General features: G+C 40.7%; 1 protein-coding gene across 2 annotated transcripts in view; it reads left to right on the plus strand.

Moving 5' to 3' along the window:
• The window catches only part of arid4b (AT-rich interaction domain 4B), a 189,483-nt gene that overhangs the window by 18,213 nt on the left and 150,312 nt on the right, over nt 1-20,958 (plus strand). For both annotated transcript variants that reach the window (XM_087978705.1, XM_087978712.1), the window contains exon 3: nt 10,964-11,074. In XM_087978705.1, coding sequence (XP_087834831.1) covers nt 10,964-11,074 — 111 coding nt within the window. The remainder of the gene's footprint in view (nt 1-10,963; nt 11,075-20,958) is intronic.

Here is a 20,958-nt window from a genome sequence, read left to right on the forward strand (position 1 = left end):
TTTGTTTTGCAGAATATAGGATGTGGGGAGGGAGTAAGAAAGAGAGTTGAACAATTTTAGGACTTCAGGCAGCTTCTTCTATGCCCTTACTCGAACCGCCACACCGCTTTGTTAGCCGCTAATAGTGCCCATTAGCACCAATTCATTCTCCTAGTGTTAGGTTCTTTTCCCGAGGTTTCACACGCACGATGCAATTCGCACAAACTAACTTCTGCAAACAGTTGAAGTTTATTAAAGCCTGTACAAGCTAGGTTTAGTCAAAGTGAGATCTTGAACAAACAAAACATATCCCCTTTATACAGGTCAGTTGGCCATCCTTACAGATGTTCTGGCCATTTCCCCACAGTCACATGCCACTCAAGACAGTCCTCAATTACTGATAGTCACAAGTTACCCTCGGTAGAATGGCAGGATGAGATCATCCTCTGAGATCATGCCCTAATCCTGCTGAATCGTTATTCCCCAAGACAATGCAGGTGTGACATACCTTTGGCCAGAAAGCATTTCTGGATGGAAGAGATTGAATTATAGTTTAACTTGACAATAGCAGGGGAGTAATAGCAAATGACTGTCTAAATAAAGTGTAAATTACAATGGATGGTCATCTGCATTCTTTCATAATTGTCATCCCCACCCAAAGACACTGCAGTTTAACCCTTTAATATTACATTCATGTCCAGAGAGAGATTCCCATTTAATCATTTAACGTTACGTGAAGAACAAATTACTACTGACGCTGGAATCTGTACTGAAAACAACAAATGCTGGAGCTCACACCCGGTCAGACAGCATCCATGGAGAGAGAGTAAGCTAACATTTCGAGTCTTAAGTCACTGACCATCAGAGCCCTAAATATTAATTCTTTTAGGCTGACCATTATCCACTTCTTTTGTTTGTCCAACTGTTTTTCTTTCTGGGTCTATCTCCACCTATCATTTATGCCTCAACACCACCACCACCCCCTCCTGACAGGCCCAATCCTATCTTCTGCTTAAAAAACAATTTTTTTTTTGTTGCTACTGTTCCCTTCTGAAGAGGGGTCACTGGACCCAAAATGTTAGCTCTGATTTCTCTTCACAGATGCTGCCAGACCCAATCAGGTTTTCCAAAAATTTGTTTTGTTTCTGATAGCCAGCATCCACAGTTTTTGGTTTTTTTCCCACTGAGTCACTAGTCTCTTTGACTTTGTATGTCCCATCTGAGAGAACATTTTCGTGGAATCGTGTTCCATCACTTATGAACTGACTTGATTGCCCTGTATCTGGTGGTTTTTCTTCAGCTCTCATTTATCATCATCTTTGTTTTCAGCCACCAAACCCTCCTGGTCATAATGGCTTCTAGTTGTGTTTCTAGAGGTTATTTTCTCATCCTCGTCCTAATCTAATTAAGTTACAACCTCTGCTTGCACTTCCATATCTTTGTGAATAACTACGCTATGATTTCTTGCTCCCAATATAAGTACAATTGCTGACATGTGACAGTTTCTATCATGAGTCACCCTCAGATCCAGTAGAAATGCTGCTGCTTTTTGTTTTTTTGCTTTCTACTCTTTCACTCCATTCTTCCAATCCATTATCCTTTCAAAACACTCTACTCATGGGATGTGGGCATCACTGGCTCAGCAGGCATTTACTCCATATCCCTAGTTGCAGTTGAGAAGGTGATGGTGAGCTGTCTTCTTGAACTGTTCTATCATCATGGGCATCGAACTGATGTTTGGACTTGTTGGTAATTTTCCTCTTTTTTTGTACATTAGTTGCTTCCCTCCATTCACTTTTGAAAGTCACTGGAGTAAGCCAAACCAGTTTTAAAGTGAAGGTTCTGACAAAGCAGCTAAGAATGAACCTTCGATTGTAGAGGGCAGTGAGCAGAAGAGGTTTGTTGTTTTAGTTTTAGACAAGATTTTCATTCATGCTAAGATGATTCCAGTAAACTTGCATCATGAACTATCCTGCACAGTCATGGTAATTTTTAAACCTGATTTATTTTTATTTAAAAGCTATTATATCTTTTCCCTGTACCAATAGAGGCTGCTTTTGTTTATTCTTTGCACTCTCCTCCAACCTGCAAAGATTGCTTACAAATGGGGATTTTGCTCTGTGTACGCTCGTCAGTGATGATAACAAAGTAAAGTTGAGGTGATTCTTTATAGTTTATAGCTGGGTCTGAAGTATCATTGATGTTCACTTCTGAAAATCGCATGTTAGTGTTTCATTCACACTGATGTAGAGCTGTTTGTAGCTCGAATACTGGGTAGGTATTGGAAAGTTATCTTCATAGTTTGAATGGAAATGTTGATGCTACATGACTTTCTTGAAACTATTTATTAGTTTTTAAATATCTAACAAAAACCACATTTGTGTCTTTTGGGGGAGGCACGGTAGCTCAGTGGTTAGCACTGTAGCCTCTCAGCACCGGGGACCCGGGTTCGATTCCAGCCTCTGATGACAGTCTGTCTGTGTGGGTTTCCTCCAGGTGCTCCGGTTTCCTCCCACAGTCCAAAGATGTGCAGGTTAGGTGAATTGGCCATGCTAAATTGCCCGTAGTGTGAAGTGCATTAGACAGGGGTAAATGTAGGAGAATGGGTCTGGGTGGGTTGATCTTCACAGGGTCAGTGTGGACTTGTTGGGCTGAAGGGCCTGTTTCGACACTAGGGAATCTAATCTAATCTCATCTAAAAGTTGGTAACTGTAAGAAAAAACAATACTTGAAAGTAAAATTTTAAAAATATAGATTTGATTGTCAGAAGGAGATAATGCATTCCAGACCTCTTTGTCAACCAGTCACATAAGGCCCTGAGCGTATCAATTTACATCACGGGCATGCTGCTGCTCTTTGTACTCCCAGGCTTGGACAAAATTGATAGGGGCGTCGCTAGTCATGTGTTATGACCCCTTCTGCCTGAACCTGTTAATAATGGTCACCCTCAACCCTTGACAAGGTGGTCCTACTTGTGGGGATGTCTCCCTGTAATTAATCAACTGTTTGGACTTGTAATGACTGCCTTATGGGGTGCATGTGTCTGAAACCAGATTTCTGACCCAGAGGTGAAGAGATTACCCCAGAGGTGTCTGACTTTAGACATGTGCAAGGCACCGAAGACCTGTACCTCCATGAACAAGTCTGACAGCATCTGTAGAGGGAAATGTGGATGCACCCTGATCGATTGAGTATTTCCTCGAATTTTCTGGATCTATTCAGTAGTAAGTGGTTTCTGTTTATCTGATTTTTACAATGAGCAACAAGTGGGGTACTGTGATTGATTACAGTCCAGGTGACTAAAGAAATCTTGCAATTTACATAGATTCATTAATCCTTGCTGCAAAGCATGTACATTTTAAGAGGAAAATGAAGTGGGGGCTGGATTCAAGTGTTTCCTGCTCAAGAGATGTGTCATAGCTGTACACATTTGATTAAAACACGCTACACTGGGGAATCGCTGATAGCTATTGAGCTGCACCGCAATAAGGGTTTGTATCTTTAACAAGGGTGAGAAGATTGGTTACAAGTCATGCAATTACCTCTTAATTGGTTCCTCTGTGCTAAAATTTGCGTATCATAGATAATTTGAAACCGCTGCAGCTTGGACAGGGCGAGTACCAGCCTACCGTTTCATGAATATAGGGAAAAAGCATGTTTCCTTTACAAGCCAATCATATGATTCCCCAACAATGCAGTCATCCTGATGTAGTATCTTGATGTAGTGCTCACTGTGTAGAGATGCCTCTTCCTGAATTACTGTGCATCCTATTCTTAGGTGAGTTCTGAATGAGATGGGAAAACTGATTGTGCCAACCCCTTCCACACAAAGGAAGGGCAGCATGTGGCTCAGTGACTAATGCTGCTGCCTCACAGCACCAGGGACCAGGATTCAATTCTTGCCTTTGGTGACTGACTGTCTGTATGGAGTTTTTGTACGTTTTCTCCTACCTGTATGAGTTTCTACCAGGAGCTGTGGTTTCTTCCCAAAGTCCAAAGATGTGAAGGTTAGGTGAATTGGCCATAGTAAATTTGGGGTTACAGAGACAGGGTGGGGTCTGGATCTGGGTTTAGGTGGGATGCTCTTTGGAGGGTCAGTGTAGACTCAGTGGGCTGACTGGCCTCTTTCTATAGGGTCCTTTGAATCCATGTCGATTTAATTAGACTTTTGTTTGAGAGCGATATATTTACTTTTAATTCCCATTTCAATAAAATTAGTCAGCAAATTGTCTGGCTTCTTCAATTTTTTTATGCCATTGTATTGTTGCTTTTCTCAATTGAGTTTGGAAAGAAATTCTTAGAAAACCTCTGGCGGATTCATTTCTGCTGGGATCTGTTTGAAAACATGTCTGTGGCATTTAAATAATAGATATGTGGGTTGGTTGATATGGCACAAAATAATCTGTGGTCTAGAAGAACCAAATCTTGTGCACCAAAAATTGCACAGAGTACTCTGCTCAGAATTTGCATTTATATAGTTTGATAAAATGAAGTCATACGATTGTTATTGTTCTTGGCATTTTGCAAAAATGAATGACAATCACTGTCCATTGTATTGTGGAAAGTTAACAGACTTCTTGAGTGATATGATGTAAACTTGTATGGCTGTGACTGCAAAGTTATTGGAAATTTTTTCTACAATTACATTCCATCCTGAGATTCATCCTCATTGGTTTGCCAAAATAACTGTTTTAATTGGAATTCTGTGATCTGAATAGTTAAAATTCCGGGTTAAAAATGCAGTCTGTTAGATCAGCATTTAAATCTTAATGGAAACTGGCTTCTGAAAAGTGTTGAATCCTCTAGATGAAGGACCCTGTTAAAAATCAAGTAACTATTTCGTATTTTCGAAAATTGAATTAAATGAAAGAAGTGATTTTGGAGCTTCCAAATTGTGTTTGGTTTCTAGAGTTGCTGTTTTGGATTATATGTTGTAAACTGATGCACACTTAATTTGAAGTATACCAGAAAAGTCTCCCTGTTCTGTAATTAAAAAATTATAATCCGTTCCTTGCCATTTCACACCTGCATCAGTCTGCTGTTCATGTGAATCGGACTGAATACACAGAATTAAAGACTTAATGCTGCTCATTCTGAAATTTGGTTGGATATGTTTGTGATGCTGTATAAGAACCATATACAGGTCACACTGGGAGAGAGGAATATTGGGGAAGACATTGTCTGTCAGCAGATATTACTATAATAAGTGCAGAGAGTTCCTTGACTGCAGTTGTTGTGGGTATGTTCGCCAAGCTGGCAAGTTGGTTTGCAGATGTTTTGTCTCATTTCTAGGTGATATTCTCAGTGCTGTGGAGCCTCCTGTGAAGTGCTGCTGTCCGGAGTCGATTGGAATTTATTTGGGTTGTTCCCACTGCTTCTGATTACCGGTTCTGGTTGTTTGTTGTAGTGGCTGATTTTATATCGAGTCGAGGTCAATGTGTTTATTGATAGAGTCCATGGATGAGTGCCAAATTTTCTAGAATTCCTCTGTTTGGCTTGTCCCATTATTGTTATGTTGTCCCAGTTGAATTTGTGGTCCTTGTTGCCTGTGTGTATTAGCTACTAGGGACAGTTGGTCATGGCATTTAGTGGCTAGTTGAGATTTATGAATGTGGACAGCTAGTTGTCTACCTGTTTGCCCTTTATCGTGTTTCGTGCAGTACCTACTGGGAATTTTATACACCATGTTTGTCATGCACATGATGGGCATTGGGTCTTTTGCTCTGGTGAGTTGTTGTATAACTATTATTTATGGATGACATTTACAGTAAACTGCAGTTTCGACACAATGCAGCACAGATTGGACCAAATAGAAAATGTGCTTTAATGCTGATGTCAAGCCATTATGTGCATTGCTTATTAAATTTAGATTGATGCCCTTAAAGCTTGAATTTATGAGTTACTGAAATTTTGTTTTGGTAAACATATTACTAGTTTTTTATAATGACTGGAGTGATGCATAGCAAAGAAAATGGAATATGCTCAAAATTTGCAGTAACACCAATGAGCTTCAAGGGTAACATCTTAGTGCTTATAGATTGCTTATCATGATTTTAGTTTGAAAGATCATTATGTTAATCATTTCTATTTTCCCACCCTCACCTCAGCACATTGTTAAATGATCTACCTGATAAGACATAAAGGCATTCCAGTAATTAATGGAAGCTAAATAAAACTGTCACATGCTTCCTGTGGTGAATGACATTGTTGAGAACTCATCATTCTCATGTCCATAAAGAAATTAAGAAGTTAATTCAGAAGGACCAAAATGAAGAAATTTTGAAGCATCTCTCAAAACAACCTGTGAACCATACTCAATATATTTTAATTGCCTTTAAACATTTATGCATCGATTTGAATGTATTTGTATTCATTCACAGGATGTATGTGTTGCTGGCTGGGTCAGTATTTATTACCCATCCCTACTTATACAGTCATAGAGTCATACAGCACACAAACAGGCTGTTCAGCCCAACTTGGCCATGCTGACAAGGTATCCGTAAGTGAACTTGTCCCATTTGCCTGCGTTTGGACAAGAACCCTCTAGATCTTTCCTATCCATGTCCCTGTCCAAAGGTCTTTTAAAATGATGTAACTGTATTTGCTTCTACCACTTCCTCTGGCAGCTGGTACCATTTTTGTACCACCACCTGTGTGAAAAAGTTGCCTCTCGAGTCCCTTTTAAACTTTAGCCCTCTCACCTTAAGCCTATGCCTTCTAGTATTCCCCCACCATGGAGAACAGACCTTGCCTATTCACCTTATCTATGCCCCTCATTATGATGTAAACCTCTATAACGTCACCCCTCAGCCCCCAATGCCCTGAAGGGGGAAAAGCTGCAGTGTATCCAGCCTCTCCTTATAACCTTCCACCTTCATAAATCTTATTTACGTCCTTTCCAGTTGAATAACATCCTGCCTTTGGCAGGGCGACCAGAATTATAAGCAGTACTCCAATCCATGAGAAGATGGTGGTCATGAATCATTACAACCCATTTGATAGAGGTTTGCCCACAATGCTGTTAGGGAGAATGTTCCAGGATTTTGAACCACCAACACTGAAGGAATGATTGATTTATTTCCAAGTCAGGATGGTGAGTGCCTTGGAGGGGAACTTGCAAGCAGTGGTGGTCCTGTTTATCTGCTACTGTTGTCTTTATAGATGGTAGTGGTTGTGCATTTGGAAGGTGCTGTTTTCACAATCTTGGTGAATTACTGCAGTGAATCTTTTAGGTGGTACACATTGCTGGTACTGTGCATTAGTGCTGGAAGGATTGCATATTTGTCGATGTAGTACCAACTAATAGGCTGTTTTGTCCTGGATATTGTCGTGTGTCTGAGTGGTATTGGCACTGCATTCATCCAGGCAAGAGGGGTGAATTCCGTCACACCTCTAAATTGTGCCTTTTAGGTAGTACAGAGGCATTGAGGAATCAGCACGTGATTTTGCTGAAACAGAATTCCTAGGCTGGCTCTTGCAGCCACAGTATTTATATAAATCTCTGACTGTACAGTTCTCCCTCAGTACAGGCACGATAGTGTCAACTTTGAATTTGTGCTCAAGTCTCTTGAGTAGACGTTGAATGTCTGACTTTGGCAAAGATGTTATGAAATAAGGCAAAACAAATAATTCATTGAATGGGGTTTGGAAAATGGCGGAGGCATGTAACAGATATGCACTGTGACTATAACTGTTAGGTTTCCTTCTTGAGATTCATGCATGACGCAACTGTAATACCCGAACTTCTGAGAACAGCCACAATTTATTTGAGCAAGTACAAGCTTTTGGAGAATCACTTAACACTCTTCACGCTGCTTGTGGAGCGTGTCAAGCGAAGCTCCCTGAACAAGGGAACCGTCTTCCCTTTATCACCAGTCAGTCATGCACACAAAACAACTCCTGCCACCTTCTCCCCCCTCCCCCCCCGTCCCCCCTGTCCCCATAGTTACATGCCACCCATAAACTGTGTAGTTACATTATTCCTTAAAACAGTGTGTGATTAGGTTTTTCCTTAAAACTGCAGCATTTACAAAGTATGATTAGATTGTCACATCCTGCCCACAAGACTGAATACCCCCTGGGACATCCAATTTCTTACATGTCAGCCACTAAAATAGGAAACAGAACAGTCATGTTAACATCATTATCCTGGCTCCACAATTCAAATAAAGTTTATACAATAGGATAATATGTGTTGTGCACTTTTATGGGCCACTGTGTTGCAGATCATGTTGAATACCTGTCGATCACCAATAAAATAAAACCAAGAACTGCAGGTGCTGAAAATCTGAAACAAAAGCAGAAATTGCTGGAGAAGCTCAGTAGGTCTGGTAGCATCTGTGGGATGAGAGGATGGGGTTGGCGTTGCGGATTTAGTGACCTTTCTTCAGAACTGAAATTCTGAGAGGGCTGGGGGTCACTGGACCTGGTCTGTTGACTCTACTTTCTCTCCCCACTGATACTGCCCGACCTGCTGAGTTTCTCCAAATGAGTTACCAGAGGAAGTGGTGGAGACTAGCACAATTACAGCATTTAAAAGGTATCTGGATGCATATATGAATAGGAAGGGTTTGGAGGGATATGGGCCATATGCTGGCAAATGGGACTCGATTAGATTAGGATATCTGGTCGGCATGGATGAGTTGGCCTCTATGACTATGACATTGTATTTTGGTCGTATTATAGAGGAACATAATGAAGACGAAAGGAGTGAAATTTATTGCACATTGTTAACTTGAAACACTTTTGAAGGGATTTTTATTGGAGGTATTCCTCGGACAAATTAATGCAGTAAAGAAATTCTGAATGTTTGCACTTTTTTAAGATCAGAAGTCCATTGTCTCTTAAGTGAATCTGAGTCCACGAAAAGATCAGCCATGATCTTATTGAATGGCAGAGTAGTCTCAAAGAGCTGGACAGCATTCTCCGCTCCTATTTCTTATGTTCTTTTCTGAACAATGTCTGGTTATGCTACTGTAACTTGCCTTTGTTTTTCTCAAGGTGCCATATATGCTGATGTTCTGCTTTGTGGCTTAGCATACTCCAATTAAAGATTTTTGATATTAGGTGATTCAGCTTTAGCCCATGACAAGGAAAATTCTTGATCAATCTATGCTCCATGTTGAATAAGTTTACAAATTATAGCTTTAAATTTGTAGGTGAGCATGATTTGTTTCTCATTTCTGAAGTCCTACTGTGTTTCATCATCTTTGTGTTTCAACAAATGGTGTTGGTGAGGCAGTGAATTTTGATTTTTGATTGGTTGATTCGTGTGTTCTTATTGCTGTACTTGAATTGATGTGGATACCAGGAAATGTCTAGCGTTTTGTTCATTGTGGGTTTCTCTAGGTGATGAGCAAGTTGTTAATTTTATGGAAAATATGTGTGTCTACATGTCAAATGAATTTTGATTTTTTCCTTGGCATTCATTGTCACCTGACATTTTCAGATTAATAGGAACAGTTCTCCCAATGTAAAATGTCAGTTCTTGTCTTGGCACTGCACATTCCATTGTGTTGGTTTCTTCATTTATGGTAAAATTAAGTTGCTTGAATTTTCATATGTAGCAAGTTTGCATTGATGATAAGGCAAAAGCTTGCAATTTTGCAGCTTATGTGCATTAATATGGTAATCCAAACAAACCTAGAGTGATAAATGGGGCTATTTCACGGCAGCCTTGAACAGAGTTCCATGTTGGACTTGAATACCTATGCTAACTTCAAATTAGTGGCTTTCGTTTTAGATTAACTTTAATTGTGGCCATTTGTGGAGGCAGGAAGAAAACCCAAGACTAGACAGTGTGATCTGTAATTCTTTTTCTCGTCATATCTCTGCCCTTGTCAAAATTCAAAATAGGTTTAGAACACATTTACACAACGTGAACAGTATAACCCTAGAGCCTCTATCCTGAGCTTGACAGCTGTTAGTGTGGCGTTAGGACTTGCTTAGACAGTGTAAAGCTTCTTTGTTGCCGTGTATTTGTGGTATCACCTGGGTTTGCTCAGCCTGCATTGTATTAAGACCCACTGCAAACAAGAGGCAAAAAACATATTAAAAGCGCAAGCTGATTTTCAGGGTTCTGCTTCAGTTGATTCCTGGATCATGTATGTAAGTAGTCTATTTGTAATCCTGAATTTGAATGTCCGTCTGTGTCAGTGATTGCTGACATCCATTCTGAATGCTTTTGTCAGTGCAAAGATTGAGTCAAAAATCTAGTAATGTGTATGGTCTTGTAACTATGGCTGATCTGAATATTTGGAAATGGATGAGGTTATCACCTGAACTCTGTTCAGATTGCTAACAATTTGCAGCTTATCCTGAACATTTCTTGGTGTTCAATGTTCTCTCTGTAAAAAGCAACATAATATATGTGTAACTTAATGGTACTGTGGTAAACTCAGATCAGTTATGCAGTTATAGCTGACTCAAGTTTTTGCCTGGATCCTCTTTCATCTTAATACACCTTTTTTGTGAGAGGAGTGGGAATCTTCATCTGATGGGAAGACAAGATCTGAGTCTGTGTTTCCTTGTTAAAAAGGTGACAAAATAGAAATGTAAGTATCAATAAGCAATTGATTTTATAGTTCGCCAATAATGTTGCATAGTCACAGTTTGTCTTGACTGGTACTATACCACAGTTACTTATTTTGCTTATTGTGGCTGCATGATCTGTTGATGTTTAATCACTTTGCAATACAAGACATTATTTACTGCTTACATTTGCAGGGAATTGAGTATGTGCACTCTCGGTTGTTGCTTTGATTATTCCATCAAGATGAATGGGAACCTGGCATCCCAAGTTGCAGTAGGCCATTGGCGGTGTGCCATTCTTGGTGGCCTGGATTATGTTCTCCCTTGTTCCCTGCTTATTTTAATGTTTTAGAAGCAGTGTGTGTGCTGTGTTGTCTACAGATATCATGGTACTGCTTAATCAACGCTGACCATATCCACTATGCTGACATTTGTTTTCATTCTAATTTTGAAGGCGATCGATGAGCCTCCATATCTGACAGTTGGAACTGACGTGAGTGCGAAATACAGAGGAGCATTCTGTGAAGCCAAGATCAAGACAGCGAAAAGACTTGTCAAAGTTAAGGTATACATCTCTTGGGTAATTAGAATAATGGTGCCTTCACTTTTCATTGCTGAATATGTTTGTATTCATAGCACTGAGAGAGCTCTATTGAAATGTGGCTCACAGTAAAAAATGGAATGGAGGATATGGATTAATATGGTCAAAATTTGCAGGCCAAGCTGAAGAATTTGTTAGCACTACAGTGAGAAATGTTGCAGTCACAGAAATATTTACAGAGCTAATCAAGGATCTTTTATTAAATATCTGGAAGTTCTATAGTTGGAGCTTTGTGTGTGAATGAATGTGAATATTAACAAATGTTTAATTAGGTTATGGTTATTATGAGCGCTCTGACAGGGAATCTTGAGATTGTACACCATGACTTGCCATGATTTATGTGGATGTATTTATGAGAGTTGCATCTTCCCACACCTCCAGTGTATCATTAATTATGGATTGTTATACTCATGTTGTCAATATTACAAAGAGTACAATTATGTGATACTTATATGGTGTACTCTTGTATACTTAGATACCAATCTTGCATTTTGTATAGTCTACAAAATCTGCTTTTGCCTGGAAAATGAAATCAAGCCTTCATGACTGTCAGTGGAAAAGCAACTACTTTGTAGCAATAATCATATGAGGTGCAGGTCATGTTATAAACTATTCAAGTTTTGACCTTGGCTATAGGTTTATTATTATGCTTATCCTAATTAAATAAAAATGGTTGATAAGTGTAAGTATAACTTGAGATGCTGCAGAGTAATCATACAATTCACAAAAGGATATCAGCAGGATTGTTTAAGATCGTGATTTGTCACTGAAAATACATTTCAGAAAATTGGAGCATGCATATGCTCAGACAGGTAGGGCATGACTGATCTGATGGGCAGTGGTCATGGTATTATGTCAGTTGACTTCCTGAACTCAAACTTTTACAATTACAATACCGAGTTATAGACTTAAATGTACAGTAGCATAGCAGGAGCCTCTGGGGGAAAAAGTTGGTTGATAGGATCAGTGCTCAGAAAATCAGTTAACTCATTCAAACCTGGATCCCTACTTAAAACTCGCACTCTGCAGCAGCACCTGTGACTTGAGACCGTCTGTGTGGAGTTTGCACGTTCTCCCCGTGTCTGCGTGGGTTTCCTCCGGGTGCTCCGGTTTCCTCCCACAGTCACAAAGATGTGCAGGTCAGGTGAATTGGCCATGCTAAATTGCCCGTAGTGTTAGGTAAGGGGTAAATGCAGGGGTATGGGTGGGTTGCGCTTCGGCGGGGCGGTGTGGACTTGTTGGGCCGAAGGGCCTGTTTCCACACTGTAAGTAATCTAAAAAAAAAAAATTGTTCCATTGCTTACTGTTGGCCCCAAACCTCCTTTTCTAATTAATCACAATTTTTGGTCCAAAGTTGTGGTGTTTTGATACAAATGATCACTCTGAGAACAGCCAATAAGATGGTGTAGTGGTACTAACTATCGATCTACTAATTCAGTAGATAATGGGCTCAAATAGTTGAGAACGCTTTTTAAAATTTATTCACAAGAAGTGAGTGTCACTGAATGAGCCAGCATTTATTGCCCATCTCTCATGCACCTTGAGAAGGTGCTGGCAAGCCAAGCTCTTAAACTAAACTGCTGCAGTCCGTAAGATATAGAGACATCCACATTGTTGATGGGAGTTCTAGCAATTCCTCGTAGTGAAGTGACAGCAATGTTGTTCCAAGGCAGAATGTTGTGTGACGTCTGTTTGTATTGCAGATGATGGTGTTCCCATGTGTCTGCTGTCCATGTGGTTGTGGGTTTAGGAGGCTTGATGAGTTGCTGATGCACCTTTTGTGACTCGTCACTTGCTGAAGCAACCCATGTCCAGACCTTCCTGCATTTGAACACTATCTAGACTTAGTTTGACGAGTGCCAAATAACATAAATGTGACCATCTTAAACAAAAGATCATCTAACCATTGTTCCCTGACATTCAATGCATGAGGATTGCTGAACCTTCTGTATGAATATTGCAGGGAGGTTACCATTGACCAAAAAGTGGTCAAGTCATACAAGTTCTATGGCTGCACGAAATGGTCTGAGGGTGGGAATCCCTCCTGACTTTGCTCCTTGTTCTGCCTTATCTAGCTGACCTGCCATCTTCAAAGATCTGTTAGCATTCTTCCCTAAGGTCTTTCACTTCATCTTACTCTTCCAGTCAACTCATTTATTTTGTTCCCCTCCCCAAATGCATAATTCTCTGGATTACATTCCATTTGCCATTTTTCCACACTCCACCCAATCCTCACCTCTTCACCCTTGACTACTTGATCAGTTTTTTGTGTTTTATGTAAATTTGGTAATTATGCAAAACACCCAAATAATTAATATATAACACAAACAGCAAGGGACCCATCACTGAGCCCTGTGGATCACCCCAGAACTCAATTTTCATCTGCAAAACCAGCCAGAGACCATGACCTTTTGTTTCTTGTCGCATTCACCTATATCCCAGGGGCTTTACTTTTTCTGATCAATTTGCCATGTGGGACCTTGTCAAACACCTTCGTAAGCGTAATAGCCATTGCAATATGTTCATCAATCCTCATTGTTAGTACTTGAAAAAATTCAGTTTAGTTAACAAGGCATGACTTTGCCTTCACGAAGCCATGTTTGCTATGACTGAATCCATGCCTTTACAAGTAATAGTTAACTCTTCCTCTCCACATTGGTTTCAGTAATATGCCTACTAATGAGGTCAGATTATCAGCCTATTAATTATTTGACCCAATCCTGTACTGAAAAATGTGTTGCTGGAAAAGCGCGGCAGGTCAGGCAGCATCCAAGGAGCAGGAGAATTGATGTTTCAGGCATAAGCCCTTCTTCAGGAATGCATTCTGTTCCCCTCCCCAAATGCATAATGTCACACTTCTCTGGATTACATTCCATTTGCCACTTTTCCACAATCCTGCTCCTTGGATGCTGCCTGACCTGCTGTGCTTTTCCAGCAACACATTTTTCAGCTCTGATCTCCAGCATCTGCAGTCCTCACTTTCTCCCAATCCTGTACATTTGGATTAATGTTACAGCATTTGCCAAACTCTAATCCACTGGTACCTCACAAGAATCAAGTACACTGTATTGGGAAATGCATCCATGATCATGGTTTCTTCTAAAAGCCAAGGATTTAATTCATCTGACCGTAGTAGTTTATCCAGCAGCTTAGATGGACAGAGTTTGTTAGGTGCATCCAGGAGAGCATTTTGAAATAAAATGTAAATAGTCTAACTAGAGAAAGGACCATAATAAGATTTATATTGGAAACGAGCCTGGCCAGATGATAAGTTTCATGGGGGGAGCATTTTGGAAAGTGTTCATAGTTCTGCAAGTTTGAAATGGTTATGGATTGAAAATAAGACCATGTTAGTAGTCCTCAGTTGAACATGCTATATTGGTTGAAGGCTAAATGCAACAGCATTAGACAGCAGCTGGAGAAATTTAAATTGGGAATGGCTGTTTGAGGTTAAATCTACATCTGACATGTGGGAGCCTCTTAAAAGCCAGTTGATCAGAATTCAGGACTAGCAGGGGAGGATGGCTGAATGAAGGAACCCTGGATGACCAGAGATATTCCAAGTTTTTTAGTCAAAAAGAAAAAGGAGGCATTTGTCAGGTTTCGGAAACTGAAATCAAAAAGCCCCTTGAAGAATATAAAGGTAGCAGGAAGGTATTTAAATAAAGAATTAGGAGGGCTAAAAGGGGCCATGAAAAGTCATAGGAGAGTAGGATTGAGGAGAATCCCACGGCATTATAACATACTAGGCACATGATGGTTGCCAGAGAAAAAAATCAGTCCAAGTCAAGTGTAAGAGAAAAATCTACAGTAAGGGGCAGGACTCTTAGGAGCATTGATACACTGAATGATCTTGAAGTGCACTGCTTTGGTCCCTGAAAGTGGCAATGCAAGTGGATAAGGTGGCAAAGAAGGCATTTGGTATGCTTGCCTTCATTGGTTGGGGCATTGAGTTTAAAAGTTGGCAAGTCATGTTGCAGCCGTATAAAACTTTAGATAGGCCACTTTTGGAGCATTGTGTACCGTTCTGGTCACCACACTATAGGAAGGACCTGGTGACTTTGGAGAGGGTGCATAAGAGGTTTATCAGGATGTTGCCTTGATTTGAGTGTAAAAGCTATTAGGAGGGGTTAGACAGAGTTAGATTGCTTTTGCTAGAGTATTGGAGGGCTGACCTGGTAGAAGTATATCAAACTGAGGGGCATGGATAGAGCGGATAGTCAAGAGTCTTTATCTCAAGATGGAAATGTCAAATACTAGGGGGCAAAGGTTTAAGATGAGAGGGCAAAACTCGAAAGGAGGTGTGCAAGGCAAGTGTTTTTTTGCACACAGGTCGGGAGGTGCTTGGAACACGCTGCCGGGGAGGTGGTAGAAGCAGATATGATAGTAACGTTTGAGCCATTTCGACAGACACATGAATAGGCTGGCGATAGAAGGCTACAGACCAGGTGCATGAAGATGAGATTAATTTAGAATGGCATCGTGGTCAGTGCAGACATGATAGGCTAACAGGCCTGTTCCTTGGCTGTCCTATCGTATGTTCTACATCTACCATCAATGAGGTCAGTCCTGCCCTTTCTCTTATGCTTAATTTGTGTATGTAATATTTCATACTCCTTTCGAGGCAAGTAGCCCTCCAGCAAGAAACATCTCTCCTGATTATCCAAAGCCTGTCCAGCCATCAACAAGGCATAAGTCACGAGTATGATGGAACACTCCTCACTTGCCTGGATGACTGTAGATCCAACAACACCCAAGAAGCTCGACACCATCCTGGACAAAGCAACCAGCTTGATTCGCAGTCTACAAACATTCCCTTCATCTCAAATGCTCAGTAATAGCAGTGTCTACAATCTATAAGATGTGGTGCGGAAATTGACCAGAGATTGCTTTATAGCCTTCTAAACCCAAGATGACTGCCATCTGCAAAAACAAGGGCAGCAGATACATGGGAACAACACCTGCAGGTCCCCTCTAAGTCTCTTACCATCCTGATTTGGGAAATATATCAGCTTTTCTTCAGTATCACGAAGTCAAAATCCTGGAATTTCCTCTGAGTCTACCTCCACAAAATGGAAGCAGCTCAACCCTCACCTTCTCAAAAGAAACAAAGGACTGGCAATAAATTGTGGCTCAGCCAGTGACACCCATGTCTCATGAATAAAGATTTTTTTTTAAATCCCCTTTTACTCTAATGTCAGCACCATGCCTCTCTTTTGTAAGCATGCAGACAAAATGCTGTTTAAGAATTGTGCCAGATTTTCTGTGTCAGTGTCCAAGTTATCTTCTATTTTTCTGATGGGCCGAACACCTTTTCCTTTGTCATGCTCTTGCTTTTAATGTAGCATTTTTGGGTTGTTGGCCAATATTTTCTCATATTCTCTTCGTTTCTGATTTTGCTTCATGCTTGTACTGAATGAGCTCCTCACAGAATGTCCTATGCCCTTTTGTTTGTTCTTCATCTTATGTTGTTGATTCTGCATAACTACAGAGCTCCAAATTTGGCAAAATTACTTTTTCTTTGTGGGGATACGTCTACACAGTCCCCCAATGAAAGTCACTTTTGAATGCCTCCTACTGGTTTGTCACTGACTTTCCTTCAAGTAGCTGACCTCTCTTGCTAGATCATCTGTCAGCTTTGCAAAGTTTTCCTACCCTGAATTTAGAACATTTATCCCTGTTCTATCTTTGCCCCTTTCCAACATTATGCTAAATCTAATTGCATTATGATCACTTTGTCCAAAATGGTCACCCATTTCTGCTTCATCCACCTGCTCAGTAGCATTTCCTAAGACTAAATATAGAATTATTGCTTCTCTTACTGAACTTGTTACATGCTATCTTAAGAAAAATTTCTTGAATGCAGTTCAAGAATTTTTTTTTTCCCTGAACCTGCCTTGACCTTGCAACTTATCACAACGCTCGGAAGAATTGCAAACTGAGAGGAAGACATTGTGGAATTCCGAAAGGACAAATTGATGGTGTGCGTGGATGGATGACGATGAGGTTCCTTGCAGTGAAGTATGAGGTGATGCACTTTGGTAGGAAGAATTTTGAAAGACAATAGCAAATATAGGGTACAATTTTAGAGGGTTAAGGAGCAGAAGGAGCTTGTCTGTGCGTGAATCTTTCAAGGTGGCAGGACCGAAGGAGAGAGCAGCAAATAAAGCAGTGTCCTTGGCTTTATTAATAGGCATAGAGTACAAGAACAGGAGGTGATGCTGAACTTGTTTAAGATATTTGTCAGTTCTGAACTGGAATATTGTATACAATTGTGGGTGCCACATTACAGAAAATGTGAATGCATTGAAGAGTGCAGAAGAGATTTATAAAAATAGTTCCAGGAATAAGCAACTTCAGTATGAGGATAGGTTGAAGAAGTTGGGACTGTTCTCCTTGGAGAGAAGGCTAAGAGGAGATAGGATGAAAATTTTCAAGATCGTGAGTGGGCTAATAGAGTAGATCGGGAGAAGTATATCAATTGTGTCAAGATAGGGAGAAGCAGTGCCCACTGGTAAAAGAAACCTAAACAAAAGAAACTCTTTCACAAAGCAAGTAGTCAATGCAAGTAATACACTGCCTAGAAAAAAGATTGAGGCAGGTTTCAATTGAGGTATTCAAGAGGGCATTAGATGAATATTTGGATAGAAATGGTATGCAAGAGAATGGGGATAAAGCAAGAGATTGGCACTAGGTAATGCTGCTTGTATGAAGAGTCATTGCAGACCCAATGAGCCAAATGGCCTGCTTCTGCACTGCAACAATTCTGTAAAGTAGTAACCATTGCCACTGTGCACTATTGATGGAAGGGCTGAATATTTAATCTAGTGCCAATGAAGGGAGCTGCTTTTGTATGTATGCTACACGCTGTTCTAACCAGTGGAGAAATTTCACCTTTTTAAGCGAATAAAATTGGAGATTAAAAGCTGATCTCTCCAAGCATGTCCACAAAGCTTTTGGACTTGGTATGCTTTCCTTTATTGGGTTGAGGAGAGATTAACAAGGATGTTGCCAGGGTTGGTGGATTTGAACTATAGGGTGAGGTTGACTAGGCTAGGGCTGTTTTCCCTGGAGCGTCGGAAGCTGAGTGGTGACCTTACAGAAGTTTATAAAATCATGAGGGGTATGGATATTTTCCCTGGGATGGGGGAATCTGGAACTAGAGGCCATAGGTTTAGGGTGAGAGGGGAAAGATAGAAAAGAGACCTAAGGGGCAACATTTTACACAGAGGGTGGTATGTGTATGGAATGAGCTGTCAGAGGAAGTGGTGGAGGCTAGTGCAATTGCAACATTTAACGGGCAGCTGGCCTGGATGGGTATATGATTAGGAAGGGTTTGGAGGGATATGGGCCAGGTGCTGGCAGGTGGGACTAGATTGAGTTGGGATATCTGGTCGGCATGGACACGTTGGACTGAAGGGTCTGTTTCTGTGCTGTACATCTCTATGACTCTATGTCAACTAATATATCCTTTTTCTGAAGCACCTGCCACTTTATTTGATCCAAATATGCGTGCAACTCTCATCCCAAAGCATATGGTTAACTCAACAATCCTACCGAGTGATCTAACAAGCCCTTCAATTGTGTCAGGTACAGCTGTAGTAATATCCACATCCAAATAATGGTAGAAAAATTGCTTCAGCTTCCAAGTGCTGTGAAGTGTGAGCATTTGAACAACATGGTGTTTTAAGGTATTTACAGTGTAGAAACAGGCCATTTGGCCTACTGATCCACGTGTGCATTTATTCTCCCTGCACCACTTCTCAGTCCACCTTTATCTATCCCTTTCAACATAAACATCCTGTCTCTCTGTCCCATATTCCAGTCTCCTTTTGTGCATCCACCTTGTACTCCAATACATTCATGCTATTCCTCTCAAATAGCTTTTTATTCGCTAACTCCACAAACACACTCTGTTGCAAAGTTTGTTGATCTTTTCTCCCGTTCTTATTTCTGACAGTTGGTACATGAACTTCTATAAAAAGGTCCACATTTATGGTCAACATACTGCAGTGGTTTGCCATTTTGTTTTGTATGATGTCTGACATGGAGATGTCCACTTTGAACACCTACCATCAAGTATTCTGCGTGGGTTTCCTCCCACAGTCCAAAGATGTGCAGGTTAGGTGAATTGGCCGTGCTAAATTGCCCATACAGTTAGGTACATTAGTCAGAGGGAAATGGTCTGGGTGGGTTACTCCTCAGAGGGCAGATGTGGATGGTTGGGCCGAAGGGCCTGTTTCCACACTGTAGGGAATCTAATCATTTTGGAAAGATTTACAGGTGAATCATCAACCTGTTTGTCCATATTAGCAACATAGCTTCCACATTCTAATGTCACTAACACCTGGCTAGAGATCTCCAACACCTCTGACCAAGAAGTAAGGATGCTGTTATTGTGCCACAAGGCCTCCTGGGTAAAGTAATATCTTTTAGATTTCCAGTTACATGTTTATTTGTGACTACATTGTTTACAACAATAATTAGTAGCAGGGTAGGCTATGTGGGTCGTTGACACTGCTGCATTATTTGGTGACGATTGAGGTTACATGGGGTCAGTGTGGATCACAGCAATTCGCAATATGTGTCAACAATTTGATTCGGGAATTAAAAGTAATATTTTCAATTTGCTGATGACACAAAACTAAGTGAGATTGAATGGAGAGGTGTTGAATGAGCAAATGGAGTTCAAGGCAACTTAGCCAAGTTGAGTAAGTGAGCAAATGCATGGCAGATGCAGAATAATGTGAAGAAGCCTGAAGATGTCAGTTTGGTATGAACTCCAGAATGGCAGGGTATTATTTAAATGGTCATAGATTGAGGAGTTGCAATGTACAAAAGGACCTGGCTGGCCTTGTACAAGAGTCAATCCAAGCCATCGTGTAGGTGTAGAAAGCTGTTAGGATTCATTGTAAGAGGATTTCCATACAGGACCAAGGATGTCTAACTGCAGCTGTACAGAGTCTTGCTGAGACATACCTGAATTTCTTGCAGTTTCGGTCTCCATGCTGAAGGAAAGATATATTTGCCATAGAGAGATTGCAGTAAAGGTTCCCCAGACTGATTCCTGAGACAGGATGCTTCCCATAACAGGAGAGATTTGATTGACTAAGCTTGTATTTACTGAAGCTTAAAAGAATGAGAGGACATCTCATTGAACCACACAACATTCTGTAAGGTCTGGACAAACTCTGTGGGGTTGATATTCCCCCTTGCTTGGGGATGGGGTGGCAGGGTGACAGAGAAAGGGATCACAGTCTCAGGATACAAGATAAACCATTTTGGATTGAGATGAAGAGGAATGTCTGGTAGTGAGATTCTCTACCCCAGAAAATTGTGGAGGGTAAGTCATTGAATATGTTTAAGAAAGAATTAGACTTTCAGAGATTAAAAGCATCAATGGTTGTTGAGGAGAGTGGGAGCATGGAGCTGTGATAGAAGTTAGGCATGGTCATGTTGAATGCTGGAATAGCATGAGAGGATGGATGGGCCTACTTCTCCTATATTTCCAGTGCTTCTATGAGATCATGACTGATCTGGTTTGCCTCCATTCCACATTCCTTCACACTGTAACCTTTGAATCTCTTATTAAGCAAACTCTCCTAATCAAAGTTAAAAATCCCACAACACCAGGTTATAGTCCAACAGGTTTAATTAGAAGCTCACTAGCTTTCGGAGTGTTGCTCCTTCATCAGGCTCCTTCACCTGATGAAGGAGCAATGCTCCGAAAGCTAGTGTGCTTCCAATTAAACCTGTTGGACTATAATCTGGTGTTGTGGGATTTTTAACTTTGTACATCCCAGTCCAACACCGGCATCTCTGAATCATATCCTAATCAATTAATAACT

Source organism: Chiloscyllium plagiosum, unplaced genomic scaffold, assembly GCF_037043375.1.
Source record: "Chiloscyllium plagiosum isolate Xiang-an unplaced genomic scaffold, Cpla_swu_hap1 HiC_scaffold_3, whole genome shotgun sequence".
NCBI classification, from domain to species: Eukaryota; Metazoa; Chordata; class Chondrichthyes; order Orectolobiformes; family Hemiscylliidae; genus Chiloscyllium; species Chiloscyllium plagiosum.